At 39.0% G+C, this 20,685-nt stretch overlaps 3 protein-coding genes across 3 annotated transcripts; 1 reads left to right on the top strand and 2 right to left on the bottom strand.

Annotated features, from left to right (window-relative positions):
* Positions 1-171: 171 nt before the first annotated feature.
* On the bottom strand, positions 172-5,480 carry primpol (primase and polymerase (DNA-directed)). The gene is made up of 14 exons (XM_070854306.1): positions 5,419-5,480; positions 4,164-4,397; positions 3,986-4,080; positions 3,738-3,876; positions 2,996-3,143; positions 2,690-2,792; positions 2,447-2,595; positions 2,184-2,346; positions 1,986-2,083; positions 1,747-1,833; positions 877-985; positions 723-799; positions 576-622; positions 172-493 (listed from the first exon to the last, which is right to left on the bottom strand). Exons 2-14 carry the CDS (start codon positions 4,335-4,337, stop codon positions 260-262), a joined length of 1,623 nt encoding a protein of 540 aa, XP_070710407.1. The 5' UTR covers positions 4,338-4,397; positions 5,419-5,480; the 3' UTR covers positions 172-259.
* Positions 5,481-7,312: 1,832 nt separating this feature from the next.
* LOC139199132 (ecto-ADP-ribosyltransferase 4) lies at positions 7,313-9,983 on the top strand. Its single transcript, XM_070828154.1, has 4 exons — positions 7,313-7,393; positions 7,624-7,715; positions 7,801-8,501; positions 9,440-9,983. Exons 2-4 carry the CDS (start codon positions 7,662-7,664, stop codon positions 9,510-9,512), a joined length of 828 nt encoding a protein of 275 aa, XP_070684255.1. The 5' UTR covers positions 7,313-7,393; positions 7,624-7,661; the 3' UTR covers positions 9,513-9,983.
* Positions 9,984-12,545: 2,562 nt separating this feature from the next.
* On the bottom strand, positions 12,546-17,719 carry tacr3l (tachykinin receptor 3-like). Its single transcript, XM_070827481.1, has 5 exons — positions 17,352-17,719; positions 16,424-16,612; positions 16,175-16,325; positions 12,870-13,066; positions 12,546-12,768 (listed from the first exon to the last, which is right to left on the bottom strand). The coding sequence occupies exons 1-5, from the start codon at positions 17,717-17,719 to the stop codon at positions 12,546-12,548; spliced, it is 1,128 nt and encodes a 375-aa protein (XP_070683582.1).
* Between the last annotated feature and the right edge of the window lie 2,966 nt (positions 17,720-20,685).

Genomic DNA, 20,685 nt, shown 5'->3' with positions numbered 1-20,685 from the left:
ATTGTTAATAAAGTGCATTAATTAATGTGTCTTGGTAACACTTTAAATCTCGCCATTTAATAAATAAATTTAATATTGCCACTCATTATCTCTTCATGCACCAGTCTCCACTTATAGGTACTTCATTGTGTGTTATAACACATTTTTCATGTTTTTATACTGTTTATAAATGCTACATAGGAAGAATAAAAGTAAAATGTTACTAATATCAGTGATGCTGTACAGCCAGTGCAAAATAAAATAAAATAAACCTCACCCTCTACTGTGATTCAAAATCCACCAAACATCTGAGCAGCAGCTGATCAGAGATATCCCCACTGGTCTGTTCAAACTCCTCCAGGCTCTCTAAATAGTCCCGGTCATCCTGGCCGTCTCCCCACTCATCAGCAGCTTCCTCCTCCAGGCACGCTGTGCTCCGTGGGGCCTGGCTTGGTGCCTGGCTGGGTTCAATGTTGCCAGCCTCGTCCATTAAGTAAGCCTGGTCTTCCTCATCCTGTCAGTGAACAGAAGACATGATCACAAGCTGCTGTGTGCTGTGAGGAACATCCTGAACTTTAAAAGGAAAGCAAACAAACCAGTGTCATGATGTAGCTGATGCAAATCTCCTGAGGCAGCGGGTAGCCTGCAGCATTAGAAAAGTTTATCTCAGACAAGCGGTATTACCCCACACACAGATCATGTGCCCTTGAGTTGTTATTGCAGCTGTTAGGGACATGACATACTTGACGACCTGAAGTTCTTGCATTCGGGATCGTGACACTTCTGGTACCACATTTCCTCTTTGAGATCCACGACGATCCTGCAGAGGAGGATGAGACCGAGTCAGAAGGGTGGAGCTCACTTTAAGATTGTCAACAGAACATGAAACATACGTACATGATGTTGTTGCTTTTATGAAACCTTCCCACATTTTCACACCAGCGGTATTTTGCAATGTCGTAAACAAGCAGCTGCTCAGCAGCAAAGTAGTTCCATCGTCTGATGCCTGTTTAAAGAAACATAACAGAAACACAGTCCAGACATTACTGATATACACTGTTTCAAGTGTCTGCATAGTGCAGATTAGCTTACCCTCATTGGTATAAATGGGATGGACAAATTACTAGAAACATCTGTCAGTACAACATAAGCTACATCCTCCAAAACGATCATACAGTTGAATCAATTCCTTACTGGTAAAAATTGAACATGAAGGTGGAGTTATTGTAGAACTGATTTACATAAGAAGAAAATCAGTATTGTGATAAGATTATCAAACACATCGTCCATTTCACTCAGCAACGACTTAAGCTCTGAAATTTGTCATTCAATTTTAAAGCAGGTTTTAGAACTGAGAAAACATAAGTTAAAGGTACTTCATGAAGCTGCAGAAAGTTTGTTGTGTAGGACTCAAACAATTAAGTTGATCAACAAAAAAAGCTATCTGCTATTTTGATAATCTATCGTTTAAGTTATTCTCTCCACAAAAGATGCCAAACATTCACTGGTTCCAGTTTATAAAATCTGAGAGTTTTCTTCTGCTCTCTGTTTTGTACCATGTTAAGTTGAATTGAATATCTTTGGGCTTTGGACTGTTGGTTGAATAAAACAAGATATCTGAAAGTATTACCTTGTCACTGGCATTTTTCACTGTTTTCTGACATTTTATCAACCAAACGATTCATCAATTATGAAAATGGTCATTAGTTGGCCCCAAACTAGACATACAAATGTATTGAAAGTGATGAGCATATGCTCAACGCTTACTTCCATGTACACCATCCTTTTTGACCAGAGTTAATACAAAGTTGTCTACTTCTTGATGAGGGGACGACTCGCAGCCGGAAAGTGATTCTGTCAGTGATGGATGGAAAAAAAGTTACGTAAATTAAAACTATGTATGCTGAAACGTATGAAGTTACAATGTTGATACACTGACTGATTATATAATACACTGTATGTATGCACAGTATAGAGAGAAGTGTCTGTTGTCACTTCAGTGTTACCTGGATTTGTGACTGATCCTTTTGGGCAATGAGGCCTCTGGGTTTTGAACTCCTTTGTTTCTGGGACGTCCCACGTAAGAATTTTCTGACCTGTAAAACTAATGATATATGAATATATATGAATTAGCTATAATGTTGCGGCTTAACAAAGGAAATATTTCAGCACACAGAAAACTGAGTTAAAGATGCTCAGTGTACCTCAAATTACAGACCAAGGAAGCCAAGAATACACTTTCCTCTGCAGAAACTCCCTTCACAGGTTTGGCAATAAACGTGTTGTCGTCTGCAACCGTGAACGCAGCGTTCTTTCCTGCTTTCGATGACTTGTAAAGGCGGAAATTTCTGTTCTTGGTGTAAACTCCTGTTTTTGTAAGTTATGGAGAGATGAGTATTTCAAGAGGAGTAATCTAGAGAAGCATTGAACACAGATAAGTGCAAGAAAAACTTGTGGTTTGTCTTACCAAGATCAACAAAGAGACAGTCTTGGCCATCCTTGTTTTTCACCTGGAGAAAGGTGAGGTCCTTCTCTTCCTGCTTGCGCCTCTTGGTCTGAGGACTCTTAGCCATCTCGTGTGCCTTTCCTGGCTTCTCCTCAGGAACTGCATGTGATCTGCTGTCAGCGCATCAATGAAAAAAATTACACAACATGATGATAGCAGAGAAATTAAAATAATTATATTCACAGATTCAGATTCAAAACAAACCGTGTTTCACTGTTTTCGGCCACTGAATTCATCCCAACATTCAGGCAACTTCCACTTTTGGGTGTACTCAGGACTGGCTGAAGAACTGCATGGATAAACCCACCTAAAAAAAACAGACAGAATATTCAATTAAATCGTTTTATTGTCATATGTACAGATAAAGACAAGTTTCACCACATAATGAAAATTTCACTTTGCCCTTTCACCTTCAATGAAAAATAGATGAATAGAAAAAAAGGAGATATGTGACTGGAGTTACATTTGAGGAAAAAAGGTTTTGTGTCCTCCATGCAAAACAAAGCATACCGACATGTATGTTGTCCTTGAAAGCTGCATTTTGGAGATTGAAGATGAGATGTCGACTGAACTTCTCCTCTGTGCTGGAGTCAAGATTGAGGACATTTTTTGTCGAGCATTCAATCCCATAAACGTCCATTAGCTTGTCGCAAACATACTGTCAACACACAAAACGCAGACAGGTAAATATAATGTACAATATGTCCTAACTCTTTAAGGTTATAAAGTAATGAGATAAATTACACATGAACAGATGTTTCCACCATGTGTGACACATTCCAGTCTACAGAAGCAGCTTGAAGCTAGTTTAAGTTGCACATTTGAGCAATTTTCACTTATTTCTAAAGTCAGTGCCTCTAATCTACAACCAGACCCTTTACTTCTCATATTTTGCTCCTCTGAATCAACAGTGAACTTGACGTCCCCTCAGAAACTCTTTGATTTAGAACACATTCTTTGGCTTTATAATTGTTAAACAAAGTATCATTTTTATTCGTATGTGAATCAATCAATTCAACTTTATTGTCTGTTCCAGGTAAAAACAGAAAATTTTCTTTTGTCACGGCTATAAAACAAGGTTTAAAAACCCACATTCAGGCATTAAAAACACCCCCACACATCAGAAACACAGTACAACAGGTAAAACAAATAAAACACATAAAATAGACTAAAAACACAGTGCAGTCTATCTTGCTCCAAGCTGCTCCATAAAAAAAATGAATTGCCAATGAAGATGTGAAAAGTACCCTACCTGGATAAGTGAAGACACCATAGTTTTCCCATCAGCTCCTTTGTTTGAGGGCTTGTGGAACTCCAAGTCAAAGTACAGCTTACAGACAGCGCCCTCTGGTATCACCTCATAGCAGTGCATTAGAGACTGTCTATAAGTCCTGGAAGAGATCAAGAGACAAATATCCATCAAAGCATATCATCGCATTTGTTCCAAACACACAAAAGAAGATGCTCCTCATTCTGCAATGTAGAGCTGATGATAGTTACCTGTAATAATGCCACAGCTCACTGTAACTGGTAATCAGGTAGATCCTTTTACCCAGGGGTGTATTTTCTTTTTCAAGTGCAAAAACATGTACAGCCTAGAGAATGCGAGGCACAAATATCAATATTTTTGATGTAAAACCTGATGAGATAATCCGGCATCAGCAACGCGTTGTGTTACCTCTTTGCAACTCTGAGCGAAGCTGAAAGCCAAACTTTGACGAGGGAAGAGCTTCCAGACAGAAGAGGGCTGACACGGCCAAAGTCGAGGTTTGTAGCTTGCGGCCAGAGGATTCTGCTGGAACGACTGAGCAAGCTGCTCAACCTTCCTCATTCGGTCTTCCCACTTCCTCATCCTCAAATTATTTTTAGTGATGCACTCAAGGACACTTTAGGACTGCTATCATCCTTCAACCTGAAAAAAAAACATTGTACAGAGTGGTAACTTTCTACTACTGCTAAAACTACTACTACTTCAGCACACCTTTTTCAAAACACTACACACAATCCTCTACATTTGGCACAATCTTCATGAATAAATTATTCTATGATCACACTGCCATACAAAATGCTGAACTTAAATGTCCCTCTGTCCTCTCTTCTCCCGTTACCCAGAAATCTCTCCCCTCTACGCCATCATGGAGGATCTTCTGAATCTTATTAGAATATTAAATGAACGTTGAGGAGACCAGTAGCAAGGAGAGAAGCAGCCAAACACAGATGTGTCCTACACATCACTTCCTCGCATCTCGCTGTGACATCTTCAGTGGGAGGAAGTAAAGACACGAGGAAGAGAAGCGATTTAGGGAAGCGAGGTAGCGAGAATAGTAGAATAATAAGACCTGTCAGTAAAGCACAGTACAATTCAACAGCACCACAAACTATGTCTGCAAAAGTGACCACAGTCTCAACAAAAACTGAACATTATAACCTCCATAAAAAGGGATTTACTGTTCTATGAGTACAATTACAGAAGCAGGAGTACTGTGTGTTATGCCATTGCATGTCATTGGTATGGCTCCTGGCAGACTTGTGTTATGATGTATTATTATCATTACTGCAGTCATGATGTTTTCACGTGTTTTGTTCAAATCTAGGTCTAAAACAAAAGCTGAGTAAAAGTCCAGGAGTTCCCACTGGTTCGCGGTATAATAGAGGGAGACACATAACAATTTAACTTTTTAAGTAAAGCACCTAACATCTACTTGAAAAATAAGCTTAGTTTCATTGTATTACGTTTTTTTTTTTAAATAAATATAAATACTTCTAGACTAGCTGCAGTATGATGAACAGAGCTGAAACTTTGACTCACTCGGGTGTCAGAGCTAATTTAGCAGCAGCCATATCTTGAGGTGATAGCTAACTACACAGACTGTATCTATGTTTAGCCCCCGTCACTTTAAGGTTAGCTTTGGAGTATTCTGGCCATAACTCACCAGTGTAGCTCAGGTTCTGTCCAGTGGGTTACATTAATGTTATGTTAGCGCTAATAGTCCACTCAGTCGCTTGTCACTCGGTGGAAACTGAAATATAAACACAAGCTTCAGCAGCAACGTCACTTTTTCTTTTTGGCGCGTCTGTAACCGGAAGTGGCGCTATTTCCGGGTACAACCCGGAGTCATGGCAACGCATCTACGTTTCAATATCCCAGCTTGTGTTCCTGCAATGTTTATTAGATGTAACACGATGTAGTTTAATGATAAAACAAAGCGGAGGAGACCAATTAGTTTTAAGTTAGATAATCGGCAGATGCGGCAGACCCAGCGGAGTCTTCGTGTTGAGTTTCCCCCAGAGTTGGCAGCAGGAGGACAGTTAGCTCAGCTCCCACAACTCGAACCATCAAGGCCATCAATAAGTTACTGTTTCACTGACACTCAAACAGTTACTTTTGTTTACATGCTGACTTGATAAGAGCAGTAAATATTATAATGTAAAAAAAAATATTAAATTGATTTCACTTAGAAAACTTATTTTCATTGCTATCATGGGATTTATTTGATTTAAATAAATGTTCTATTAAAAATATAATGGTATTTTTTCAAGAGCTTCCATGTAATGTGACCCAGTGATTACAAATGAGCATCACAATGTACCACTAATCTGGACAAACAGATTTCTAATCTAATGTGAAGAGGTGTGTCCTATTTGTCAGGTTTAGGGGTGGATTTCAGTAATGATTTCGGGTCTCTGCCACACATCACATGGAGGCTGAGAGCTATTGGAACATCATGATTTTTCTATAAAAAAAATACCATTACTTTTTATCTAAATATTCATTTAAAATAATGTCCTCCTCCTGTCAGCACTGGTTGAAACTGAATACGAACACACAGCTGGATCTGGAGTGAATGTCTGGGTATTATCCAATTTAAAACTTCACCACGGCCATTTGCTGCGGTAATTTTTAAAATATGAATATTAAACGACATAAATGACACAAACTGGTACTAACGAGCTATACCAAAGTATCTCATTGTCATCTGTATTAGTGATGGAAGTGTTGGCTGCATGTAAACTGTATGCTATGGTATATAGGCTACTTTTTTTCCTTCTCTTTGACGGCCCAATGTCCTCAGAGAGATCCTAGACTTTTGAAATTTAAGTTAGTCATAACCCACAAAATAGGGCCTTACTTTGTTAACAACCATAGATAAACTTTGAAACAGTGTTTGGATTTAAAATTGCTTAAATCTGTACATTTTATGTCCATAGAGTGAATATTTATTTATCATCACAACATATATTTATTTGCTATTGCTTATTTTCTACTGTTGCTTTCTTCACTCTTTCTTTTCTATTGTTGCTGCTGTAACATGTGAATTTCCCCCTATGGGGGATCAATAAAGAAAGTCTAAGTCTAAGTCTAAGTCTAAATACCATTTAGTGTCCACACTGCCACTGGGAAATCATTGACTGGCTCATTTAGTGACCACTGTAAAAACATTTCTCCCTTCCAGCCAGGAAGGAAGGAAGTGAGAGGAGGTCAGGAGGTGAAACACAATCTTACAGGACAGGAATTAGCTACTCACAAGCCCAATGCCTACAGGGAACAGCAAAGAATACAACAGCATGTACAATAACCAGTCACCTGGAAGTATTGGTGCTGTGTTATTTTAATGAATCATCAAGGAAGTGGTCTCTTAAAAGCCAGAATGAATAGGAGGAATGATTATAGCAAGCAAAAACTGCTTTCGTGTACACATGGGCATGTGAGTATTGTTTACATCAGGGCTCCCAGTGGCATGCTGTTTCCTTCCACAGGAAAGGAAAAGGAGTTGCTCGACGAGATAAGGTCTTTCACATCCAGCAGTGCTCTACAGAGAATGATCACACCCCTGTAGTTTGATTTACTTGGACTCGATTATTTGAGTTGCTCCCACAAATTTTATATTATATTTTTTCTTGCTTAAGGTATGTGCCTTTCAACATTTTCAACATTTGCTTTTCATTTAAGTGTTCTTATCGCTAATGTTTATCTTAGCTGTATTCCAAGGAAAGAAAACTGATAATGACACATTGAGGGCTTGTCCAAACAAAGCATTTGAGAAACACTTCTGATCATCCCATTTCTGGGCTGTGTGTAGCGTCACAGGACTTTTTATTTCAACTCTGGTCCTGCTTTTCTTTGATTTCTGTTACAGCAGCCTGTGCAGATAGAAGACAAGAAGAGCCCTTAAAAATGTGGGAAAGACGAAAACTCGCTGCAATCGTTTTCACTGCTCTCTACTACAAAGTGAGTATTATTTCTCTTACAAATACCTATTCAAAACTTGTCTCCTCTCTTGAACCCATATTTTAAACTTTATATTCAATTACAGGCGACTGCGAAACTACTGGACATGGCCCCAGATGCTGTAGATGACATGTATGAAGGATGCCATCAACAGGCCATGGAGAAGTTCATTAAATTAGGCCTGTTAAAACAAGAGCTAAACAGCAGTAAGGGATTCCAGAAAGCATGGAGTACAAGTACTCACGGGTGCTCACCGGTGATCCCCGGAGGAATAAAAGAGCACACCACTGCACTTTTGGCATATTTCAACGGGGATGTAGATTTTATAAAGCCCTTTAACAAGGATGTGGAGAGACTGGGCGTAAATGTGAGCACTTATGAAGAGGACTTCCATTTCAAGTCCCTTCACTTCCTGCTCATGGATTCCCTGAGGCTGCTGAATCCGAAGACGTGCAGCACTCTGTATGTTCTCTCAGAGGAGAGTTACACAGCAAAAAAGGGCTCAAAGGTGAGATTTGGAAGCTTCACCACAGTTTATTCAAGCTATAAAAAAGTAAAGAAAATGGAGGATTTGGACGGGCAAGTCATATTAAATATCACTTCCTGCTTCTTTGCCACCCTGAGAGACTGCACTGAATACAAGGATGTGGTTCTCTTATCTCCAACTGAAGTCTTCACTGTGGATGAAGTAAATAAAAAAAGTGATGCGGATGACTCGGAGTACACTGAGATCGTTTTGACACACTCAAAAATGGACAGCTTACACAACTGTTACATTTTTTCACGGTAAGGCTCCCATTTTCATGATAAAAATGAAATATTTTGCTCAATCCTGTGATTATTAACAAATACTGATCTTGGAATTATGAGCTTCAATCTGATTTCTTGATCTAAACCGTATGTGTGATCGACAGAATTACTAACAATCAATGATGAAATGTTTGGCATCAAATATTTGAAAAAGATACAAAGATCACGTAGTTTTAAAATACCTGCATTTAATCTGACCTGCCTTTCAGTCAAAATAGTCACTTTAAGTTTCACATACACATAATAAAAAGAAAATATATTTAAAATCTTTAATATTTCTCTCAAACCTTAAATATTAATGGCTAAATAAGCACATTCAAACATGTTTAACAAATAATCCAGCAAATCAGTTTCTTACAGGCAGTGGAGAACATTCCCAATATCAATAATTAACCTTTAATCTAAACAAATAATGCTTGATTTCTATCTTTACTTGAAAGAGCACCATCTTATATTTGATTCAAGATCAATTCTGTTGTCTTCTCTGGAAAATTATCTGTAAATAGAAACAACTAATTTTATTTTTTATATATATATATATAAATTATGTGCAGGCGTTCCCGTCCCCAGTGGAAATCACACCTCTGCATGTGGGTGTGGTTTGATCAAATTTAATAATCCCACATCTTTCACCAGATTATGTCACTACTTCTTGATTGGTAGGAAGTACACGATGTCCTCTTTTTCCATGCTGAGCCCTGCGGACTAAAAACGGGGAAAAACAACAAAAATTCTTCTCATGAAATAACCAAAACTGTTCTAACTTTGGCAGGAAATTAATGTACCGTGGGACCCCTTTATATGTGTAGTAAGAAGATGGTTGAATAAATAGGTTTGTAGGGTCTTCAGGGTATTTTGATGGTACAATATTATATTCTATATTAATATTTCTCTCTTTGTTTCCATCCCTGTAGGGCCCCAGCTGATGTCTCCACCCAGTGGCTTGTGTTGGTGTTTGTGGTTTTATCTCTTTTTTTCTTTAACTGATGAGCAATAACAATCAGTATCCCAGACTGTTTCTCTGTGATGTTTGCCAAAGACGGGGCTGCAAGCTTCTGTAGTCTGCTGCGATAATATAGTCATACAACTGTTAATTTCTTCTACCACATTTTTATACACAATTATACACTGAAATCTTATTTTCTATATGCAAAATGTATACTAATATCAATATTTCTAAGATAAGGCAATTCTTTTTTAATATTTCTTTTTTGTGTGTGTCTTCATTAAAGCGTGTACAGAAGAACTATTATAGGAAATGAGAAGGATGAAGGGGTTATTGGGGTTGTTCAGCAAAGGTCCCCGCAAAAGAGGAGCCGAGTATAATGCAGTTCATGGTTGGCATCTTAACACCATGGCCAGGTTTGAAAAAATAAGGCACTTTCAGCTGATAATGTCAGCTTTAGGTGCATGATTTGAGCTTTAGAAATGAATAAACAAATAAACTGGTTGAATCGGCCTTGGTCTCATTCTCTTTACACCCGTAGGTACACCTCAAATAACCTACAATAACAGTGAAGTGAAGTCCTCACATGCAGGCTGGATCCCATCTTAGAGCTTATAACCGTTTTATTAAACTTTTAATAGTTCTTGCAGAGATAAGGATGACTGATGTCCACAGAAACTATGTGCCAAGAACAAGAGTCAACAGATCTTTCAGCAATGTGAAAACGCCCTGTGTGAAAACACATTTCATGCTTTTCAGTTGATCATTGGAGCGACACTACACTGAAACAATGCAATTTAGTTGAGTTCCTGGGTAAAGCTGTATGAGGTTAATGCCACTTTACTAAAGCCACCAAAACACCCAATAGGCTGTATAACATCAGGAATTTACTCATGTTTTATCATTAACTTAATTAAAATATGTAAGTTTGATTGATCACAAGTTAATTTCACTGAAAATGTTTTCATTTTTAAACCACTTCAACGCCATCGTTCTGAGAGTGGCCACATATGTTGTGTTTGTAACCAAGCAGTTATTGATTGAATCCATCATCTTAAGTTTATTGAACTTCTTTTCTCAGGTTGGGTGAACCCCAAAACCCGTAAAAAGTCTAAATATTCTGTAACATAACTGCTTCAGTTCAGCATGTACAGGAAGTGTGAAGGGCACAGAGTAAGTATATATAGCTGTTTATATAATGAAATAAAATTAAACAAAACGGTTGATCGCACACAGAAGCAATGTGAGCTTTTATTGTATTCTTACATTATAATAACAACAATAAAACACACACACACTCTCTACAAGTGTTTGAGTCTGCACCAAATATCAGAATATTATGACACATACTGTACATACACTAATTATATACAAAAAAGAAATCATACGTACAGTAAACACTAACTATTATAAAAGTCCCAAAAAAGTACATTTTAAAATGGCACATGCTTTCTCCAACAGAAATTACAGCAGCAAGCACTTGTGAATTTACATTCTGTCATTAAATGCAGATAACGTCCAACCAGGATCATTAAGTGTCACTATAAAAGATTTAACGGCATTATCGCTGGTAGAGCAGCATTAATACAGTTGCTGCAGTTATTGTTGATGAAACCCACTGAGTCATGGTCCCATGAAATGATCTCATTAAATGTTTGACTGTTGTGATAAAGTATCAGATGCATTATTATATTGTTATATAATAGCAAACCAAATGTAATATTAAATAAATGTGATTACAAAATGTCAAAAGCAGCTTATATGATTTCTGATGCTTACAAAGTATCTTAATTTCTTCTCCACAACAAAACTAGTACTAATACTACCATTATTATTATTATTATTATTATTATTATTATTATGGGCTTGTATGTTTGACAGCTGAATGACTCTGAGCTCAGTGCGATATTTTATTTATATATATATGTTTTCTATTTCATTTTACCAACAGAAGAGAAATAACACTATCAAACAGTTTGAGTATTTGTTGTTGGTGTTTGACACTAATATCAATGAATAAAAGTATATATCAGAAAATTGTTTAACATATATGATTATAATACAATAGAGATATTTTAAATACTGTGACTCAAACCATCAGTCACATTTTACAACAGAAGCATCAATATCTTTCAGGTGATTAAGTTCAAAATTGATCAAATTGATTGATCAAAAGTACAGAACATAAACATATGTTTGCAACATCCCATGCAATAGATTTAGTGACCGATGTATTCATGAAACGCTGAACACTTTCCTGTAATATGTCATGTTAGAAATCCATCCATACATTAATCACCTCTCACTCACCCACTCTTATGGGATTTTGCTAAATTAAAACTGACCTCACATTATTTTGTCTATTTACACAAACAATCCCACCTCAATACATTTCAGGAAGCAAAATAAAAATATATATATATAAGATTGCACACTTTGTCAAACAAGTTCAAACTAATGGATAGCAGCATTTTACAATTCAAAAACATTAACCTACAAAAAAAAGGTGTTAATGTCAAACGATATCAGATATTTTGTATATATTTAGTATAACAGGACAATAATATATTTCTCAAAACCGATATAATGTGGATAATTTTTTTTTTTAATATCTCAATCAATTTTTTGATAAAATAAAACAATACTCCACCACTGCTGACATAACTCACTCAGCTACAGAGACAAGCAGGCTGTGGTCCCCATTCCCAACGCCTCACCTGTATTTGTTTATATTTTAGCAAATTATGCCGAGTTAGTTATTAGCTGCTCATATATGCACAGGCAACTGTATCATGGATTACTTTAACACTGAAGAAAACGTAAAAACATGATGATTCTCAGGCAAGTTCTGCAGTTATAAGTAATCTATGATTTTTAAGCAGGTTTAGGGACCCATGGTTTATTTATTTATCAGAAAGTGTAAAATTCATAGATGTTCACAACATCCATCAGAGATAATATTCATCAGCTTTATAAGTAAGCAAAAAGCAGTCCAATCTGCATTTGTCACCTCAAAATAATGAGTCTTGCAAACCTTAGTGAGCGTTTGGCTGCTGTGTCTCCAATGGAGACGACTAACTGCCTTTATTAACGGGCTCAGAGTTGAGCCTTGATCTGTTTCCACGGGAACAAGTGCTCTTGTCTTTGCTGAGGATGCTCGTGTCGACCCGAGAGAGGGTGCACATGCTGCTCTGGTGACCTGGTCGAAGTCTTGTGTTTTGGAGCTGCAGCTCGTCGTAGCTCGAGACCCGCACAAAGGGACACCAGCGGAAAGCCTGCTTGAAGCCGGCCCGGAACCTGCACCCAAAGCAGCCCCTGACATGTCAACATGCTTCTGTGCCTATGTGTGTGTGTGTGTGTGTGTGTGTGTTTGGGTTGTGGGGGAGACTTAAACTCACCTGCTGTTGAGGCAGCAGTAGATGATGGGGTTGTACATGGTGGAGCTCATCGCCAGCCACAGCACTGACAAGTACACCTGTTGGATGTACTTCCACTTGCTCAGACACTTGTTAAGACCCGTCACAATGAAGTAGATGTGATAAGGCAGCCAGCAGAGAGCAAAGGTCACCACCACAATGATCATCATCTTCACCACCTGCAAGAGAAACACAAAAATTATTAGCAGGGCATAATTTTAGTTGTATATATCTTATTTATATTATTTACTTTCTTGCTGGTGTGTTTTTATTTGATACTGTTAGCAGTGTTACCAGGACCCAGAGACACAAGAATTTCACTGCCAGTGATTGCTTCATGTAACTGCTGAGCATGTGACAATAAAGTCTTTGAATCTTGAATCTTGAATGAAGTGCAGTGATGTGGCCAATAGGGAGTTAAAGGAGCCTAAACTGAATTTGGGTTTTCGTTTTTTGTTTTTGCCACTTCTGTGCAGTGAAACAAGCTGTACACACAGTAGCTGACATATCATCAAATTATCAAGACATGTTAGCTAGCACAGCTGCCTGATGAATGTTAGACCAATACTCACTCTCCTTTCAGCTCTACAAAATCAAACTTTAAAAATGCAGTTTTCATGTATGAAAAAAACCACTTGCAACATTTCCAGGTTGTTTTTGAAGAACCCTCTATCCAACGTAACATAACATAAGCCCCTTTTACACAATATACGTATATGTAAAGAAAACCCACCATTGAGCTGGCTTTACTTTTTTCACACTGAATCAAACAACCATGGAAAATTGACGCCCTCAGTGTGTGAGGAAGGAAAAAAGGTGTGGTTGGCATGTAGAGCGTCTGGTCCTACTGACTCACCCTTTTGGCTCTGGTGTACATCCCTGGTGATCATGTCTGTTCAGGGACGGAACAAAAATTACTTCTGGCTCTGTCTATGTACGTTTTACACAGACAGGTAGGCTGAATAGCAGCCATTCCCTATAGAAAAGCTATATCTACCCCATACACACTGAAACAACAAACCAGTGTTTTAAGATTCATTTGCTTGGTGGGTGAGAAAACACTGTACTCTGCTTAGTGTGAACATAATCTGAACCAAAACAGAAAATATGTGAGCTGTGTGAACAACAAGGAGCTGACCCTAAAACACTGGTGGTAGCTGGGAGGAGTCAGGTGATTATTCACAGTACACATAAAAAAGTCTTGATTAGTCTTGCACATTGAAATTACTCAGCTTTTTTCAGGCTGACTGATGTCCCACTGTTTTAGACTTCTGAAACAGTCCTACCTGCACCACGTTCCTCCTCCTCAACTGGAGAAACATAGAATTAAGCAAGCAAAGCACTCCCTAAATGCCATTTGTTATTGCAGCATGCTGTCTGTTTTTTCTTCGTTCTGACCACAATGGCATTTCCATTCATTAAGTTCTGAATGGCTGCTGTATGGAGAGAAGGAAAGGGCAGTGATGACGCACCAGACCCGGCAGGTTCCAGGTAGAAACGGACGGCAGGCCGCCACAGAGCTCATCAGTGTGCTGCAGCACAATGCAGAGGTGTGGGGGGTTAAAAGAGGCAGACAGCTCTTATAACATCAGCACAAGCTCATCTGCTGGGCGAGGAGATGAGAGCGACTTCCTCTTATCTCCCACCCAGATGGCATCTTGTCAGTGTGGCCCTTTGAATCCAGCCTAACATTGTCTTGTAGCTTTGTTTCCTGACATTTATGAGTCCCTTTTATCTCTCACAGTGCAATTTTGACAGCAATCTGAGCCCTGATGATTTATTTTTTTGCATAAAGCACTTGAAGAGATTGTAAATGGTGAGTGTGCACCTGTTTCTGTCTCTATTTCTGGGTACTGAATGTGTGTGTCTGTGTTTGTGGTACCAAAAAATATTCCTAATGTAAGGTTTCTGTTGTCAATTACTGTTGGTTGTGTTTTTATTTCATTACACTAATTTTATAGATAAGTAGATGTATCAGTATGAATATTAGAATATAAGTGTGAGGTTAATTATGATGAAATTGATTAGTGTGACTTGAAATAAAAAGTTGCTGGTACAAAGTTTAGGATATTTTTTTCATAATTCATTTATCCAATTTTTCTTTCAATCCATCCTAAACCTAACCTGTCTCTCTGAATAATCCGACATGTTAACCTGCAGTGATGATTATCAATAAATTGTATTCTTTGCTGTTAATCCCAGGGCTGCCGTGATAGATGCTCGTCATGACAGCTGTGATGACCTTAATCCCCGTTCAACCTATCCCTCACAGTAACTATTGCAAAGCACACTGTGGCGTCTGGCTGTCTGATGACGTCTAACTACAGAGGGACAAGTCAAGACTTTTGCTCCAAAAACAGATCGACGTGCCCAGATGGACACTTTTCTCTGCAGTTGCAATTGAACAAGTGCGCTTGTGCTAACAGAGATACATTTTCTCTGTTTGAGGTTTTTGAGATAATAAAGTGTGAATTGGCTTCACAGCACTGCACTAAAGTGCTTTGCAGCTCTGCAGGGCACATTTTGTGATCAAAGCTGTAAGTGATCCACATGGTTTTGTCACACCGCAGACCTGACTGCGTTTCTTTTAGTGCAGAGGTCTTTATAAATGTGGACTGTTACTGCTGCTGTGGACTGGTTTCTTTGCTCCTGGGAGAATATAATACAATAATGAGAGAATACATTTTTTCATTAATTTATGATAGGCAGAGTGCAGGTTAAGATAAAACAGCAGAGGAGATTTTAGTTTTCCAGTCTGTTTTTTAATTTCATTTCTTTCTTGTCCTTTCTGCAGAAACGATCCCACTTGGAAAGAACTTTTTTAGTAAGCTTCTGTAACATTTAGTCTACTGAAGTTTGACTTTTCTGAAAAGTTATTGCCTCGCTTTTCAAATGAAGGCTCTAAATCATACAGTATCGATGAAATAAATAAACAACAGTGGCCTACAAAGAAAACTAAAATAAAACTGTCACAAATACACAGCAAAAATAGACAGTAGCACACGCACACACACACACACACACACACACACACACACACACACACACACACATGCTAATCTAGACTAGACGAGTAATAACTGTTTTGTTAGACAACCAGGTAAGAAATCTATATCACATCCACCACTTATACACCATTTTGCTGTCCTTTCATAAAAACTGTTTATCTTAATTTTTGAGGCAAAAGCTCAACTACATATGAACATAATTTGGCTCCAAATAGACCTGTGTGCTCTAAAGACACACAACCTAAGTGTAAATATATATTAAATAAATGTGGTGTTTACCTTTCGTTTAGCCCTGAGCTGTCCATGATAGTTATCAGATGAATCTCCTGGGATCTCCCCTCCCCACAGACTCACTCCCACGATGGTGTAAGTGATGCCCATCACCACTAAGGGCAGCACGTACACCAGAACTGTCACTATGATGTGATACCTGTAAAAGTGGAGGAACACATCACAAGTACGTTTTAATTGGTGTGACCTATTCAGTTCAAGTAAAAAAGGGGTTTGTCATTGTGTCAGTGTGCTCACATAAAGGGGTCGTCGGCCATGCGGGGCCAGGCCACGTAGCAGAGCGTCCTGCGGGGTAGAGCTCGGGTGGTGGAGAAGTAGCAGAGAGGGAAGGCCAGAACCACGGCCAGACTCCAGATACAGACGATGACTCCTATGGTGGCCTTCGCTGACAGACGGGGCTTCAGGGGATGGATGATGGCCATGTACCTACAGGTCAGAGGCCTGAGCTATGACTTTAAACACATTAATGTAAACATCACATGTAAACCTGACACACAATATTTCATAGCCATGGTCACTGTCACAGCTCGCATGTTGCAGAATGGGTAACTGTGACTTGCTCACTGTGTTGCTCAGATGAATATCTGAGTCAAGTTAAAAGCTGTATAATAAAATGAGCCGGTGGTTCAAGAAAAGATCCCATCACCTTTTGAAATCAAAAGTCCTATTAAGCCATTAAAGAGGATATTTTTGTTGCTGATTCCATTTTTTTTTTTTTTAATAGAAAGTGCTCAGGATCTTAGGCGTGGATGCTTTGAAGTACAACAAATATCACTCTTCATTACAGTTGTAGTTAAAAGCTTAAATCTTTCTTTCAGTGAGTTTTTTTAAAGGAAGAAAATTACAGTAACATAACAGCAAATGAGAAAAGACACATGTCATCACATACACTCTTTTTACACAGAAGTCACAAATCCCTTAATTTTCATTTCATCTTCAATTGCATCTTAAATAATCCAACATAAAAGAAAAAGAAAATAATGGCTTTTCTTAAATTATCAAAAGTTAACTGACCCAAATTTCTGAGTTAATTCACTGAACTGAATCAAACTTCCACTGCCAATTTGTTTGGCACTGCTAGAGAAAGTGAAAAGAAACTAGAAATGATTGATATATTATCCTCACTAATAACACGTCCATGCTCTCTGTGTGATTTCATCTCTACCTGTCGATGGCTATCGCGGTCATGGAGTAGATGCTCGCAAACACCGCAGTGACCGGGAAGAAGTTGTGAAACCTGCAGTAAACTTCTCCAAAGTACCACTCCCCGTGAGCCGCGTAGATGAAGTTGATGAGCGTGTTGAAGGCAGCCATCGAAACGTCGGCGAAAGCCAAGTTCAGCAAGAAATAGTTAGTGACAGTTCTCATCCGCTTGTGCGCCAGAATAATCCAGATCACAATCAGGTTTCCGAAAACAGCCACAGCCAGCACAGTGCTGTAAGCCACCGACCAGAGCGCGATGCGCCACGCCGGCTGCACAAACTGGTTGGTCAGATTCCTGGTTGTGTTGGACTCACCTCGTTCAGAGGCCATTCCTCAAGTGTCCTCAGTCCGATCTGCTTCTCTCCGCTGCTGACAGGCGACATAAATCACTTTGGCCCCTCTGATGCGCAACATACGCGCAAGAGTTTCGACATGTGACCAGAGAGACAGGCAGCGTGGTCCTGATGCTGACACCCCTGCCTTCACTCACAGAGATGCTGTAGATAAAAAAACAAAACAAAACACAACATATACGAGCAAGTTTATCAGGTTTTAGCCTGGAGCAACCCTCAATCAGATCAATCTATCAAAGGCTGAGGAGCTGATATGAGCACATGGCGCATAGGCTTAAAGTAACAGTAGTACTTAAAATTTTAAGTAAGTAAATATGTCCGAGCCATTTCAGTCCAAAGGGAGTACGCAGTCATGACCTGCATTAAAGCGATCTGAAGCCTCAGATGGGTTTGATACAGTTAATCCTCGATAGCTGTGCCATCAAAACAACTATAGCTTGAGGATTTTATGTAGGTCTCTATTATGCAACCATAAGCTCAAAACAGATAAAGAGTAGAGGCCATTAAGTGTTGTGATGGCACGACTCTCTCTGAGTAACATTTATGAGAAGAACGCTTAATTCAAAGACAGCTCCTCATGTTCCACTTCTACAAAACTACACTAAAAATCAATTATGAATTAAAGCTCAGATCAGACTCAGTGGTGGCAATCAGTACTACTCAATGCTGAAGGGTCAGGAGGAAAAAAAAACATGATCGGGATATGCTTAGATAGATAGATAGATAGATAGATAGATAGATAGATAGATAGATAGATAGATAGATAGATAGATCATGTATCTTGTATCACTTTAACTGCTGACTAACAAAAACAACTATCTTGATGACGTGAACACTAACATGACACACTTTCTCATCCAACGTGGCAGGAACGCAGCATTGAACACCTCATTTCTTGATGTGAAGTGAGTCAGCTTTTTAGTAGACTAAAGTAAAGTAAAGAAGGAAAAAAGCTTTATGGTTTTACAGATCGCTCTAAATGTTAACTCTGCTAATGTTTTTGTCACTCAAACATCAACTACACCACAGAGGTAACAAATGTGACGCCAGAAGTGTTACAATTCAAACTGAGGCCAGTGAAGGCATCTGTCTCGCAGAGAAAACACTCAATTAGTGTGTTTTTCTCCTGCTGAGTACCTCAATTAGCTAAAAGTGCACCTGCTGTGCTTGTTTTTATGGGGCGGCGTTGTAGCACTGCAATCTGTTGCTTCATGTCCGTCCTCACATCGTCAGATGAGGCCTTTATAGTTTGGGATCCCCAACAGTAAAACATTGTCTGAGCATGTGGAAGTGGACTGGTAGATTCTGAGTTTCACTGTCTTTAGAGCACACAAACATATAAACATGTGCACACTGGGAAAAGACCACAAGAAGGTCAAAAAGTCTGCTTCCTCTCAGCAAGACCTAATTACCCAGAGGCCACCTCTTCTGGGCCACTCCCTGTCTCAAATGTCACTGTTCAAACCTCTCCTAAACACACCCTGTCCCCCATGCTAAAAAGGTCACAGGCTATGAAGTGACAGCTTAGAATATCATCAGCTGCATCAAAACTCACTCCTCTGTCCCACATGATTAATTCAGGCATCATTTAATCACTGGGGAGGCAACAGCAGGGCTTCTCTTTGTCTGGTGTGTGATCTGTGTGTAACAGGATGACTGTGTAAATCAATTAACAGTGAAATTAACTGAAAAGAGTTTGATACAGCAGTGCAGTGAATTCAATCCTCGATGCTTCTAACCAATTTGTTTGAATACATACACCCCGACTAACATTATGCAGCATCACACCAGAGGAGGGAGGCTACATTTTCAAGTCCAAACCCTGATATGTCACGCGAGATCTAATGATTTGGAATCTGTCCTCTTTTTGTCCTGTGGCGTAACCACATTACATTTGTTCAGTGGAAACGTGGCCATGTCTAAACTCACTTTAAGCTCTTGGGGGTCTCGTTCTGTTTGATTGGATGGTTTGTCTCTTCATCTGTCAGCTCATCAGCAGGAGCAAAAGCTTCACGGTCATGCAGTTTGAGATGCCGTAGACAGGCATGAAACCATTTATGGCCAGCTGGTGTGTAAAGTTGATGGCAAAGCCTGAACATGTCCACACAGACAGAGGACGGCACTGGTGGAAGAAATACTCAGGTCCTGTACTTCAGTAAAAGTACCAACACAGTGATGTCTTTCATTCAAACTCTTTCCAAAAAAAGGACAAAAGTATTATCAGAAAAATTTATAAAATGTAATAGTACTTGTTCATCAGAACCGTCACTGATACATTATTATATATGACATTATTCTGGCAGCAAACATGGGGGTAGAAATCTTCAAACCAGCAGCTTGGTCTGTCGAACAGTCCTCCAAAATAAAGTACTGGCATATAATCTGCAGGGCAAGTTGGCAGTATAGTTTTCAAGGCTTGTATGCAGTTAAAGTTGTTGAATTCAACTGAGCCGGCAGAGAGAACGAGAGACAGACAGACAGACTCACTGACAGACAGACAGACAGACAGAGTGAACAAGTGAGAGGAAGCAGCTTATGATCAAGTGACTGATCCAACAGGATTACGTGTCTAAATGGAGCTTAGGACTTCTCTTGAGAGAGAGAGAGAGAGAGAGAGAAAGAAAGAGAAAGAGAGAAATGGAAGAGACCGGAGGGGTTATATGGAGGGCAAAGATGTGAAAGACGAGAGGTAATCAACATTTTAACATTTACTAGATTAGAGATTTGCATCCTAGATTTCAGTGCCCCTCCAGTGGGTCACAAGGTGCATCTGAGGGGTTTCAAGATGATTAATGGGAGAGAGAACAGAAGAAGAAGAAGCACATTTCTTGTGAGCAAATTTAAATTCATGCTCTGGACTGGTCTTTAATCTTTAGGTTTCGGTCAAACTTTGGATAGTTTTGCATTTTAAAGCCTAAAACATTTATTTAAATGACACAGTTT

Source organism: Pempheris klunzingeri, chromosome 3 (genome assembly GCF_042242105.1).
Source record: "Pempheris klunzingeri isolate RE-2024b chromosome 3, fPemKlu1.hap1, whole genome shotgun sequence".
NCBI classification, from domain to species: Eukaryota; Metazoa; Chordata; class Actinopteri; order Acropomatiformes; family Pempheridae; genus Pempheris; species Pempheris klunzingeri.
This window is presented reverse-complemented; position numbering and strand designations above follow the sequence as displayed.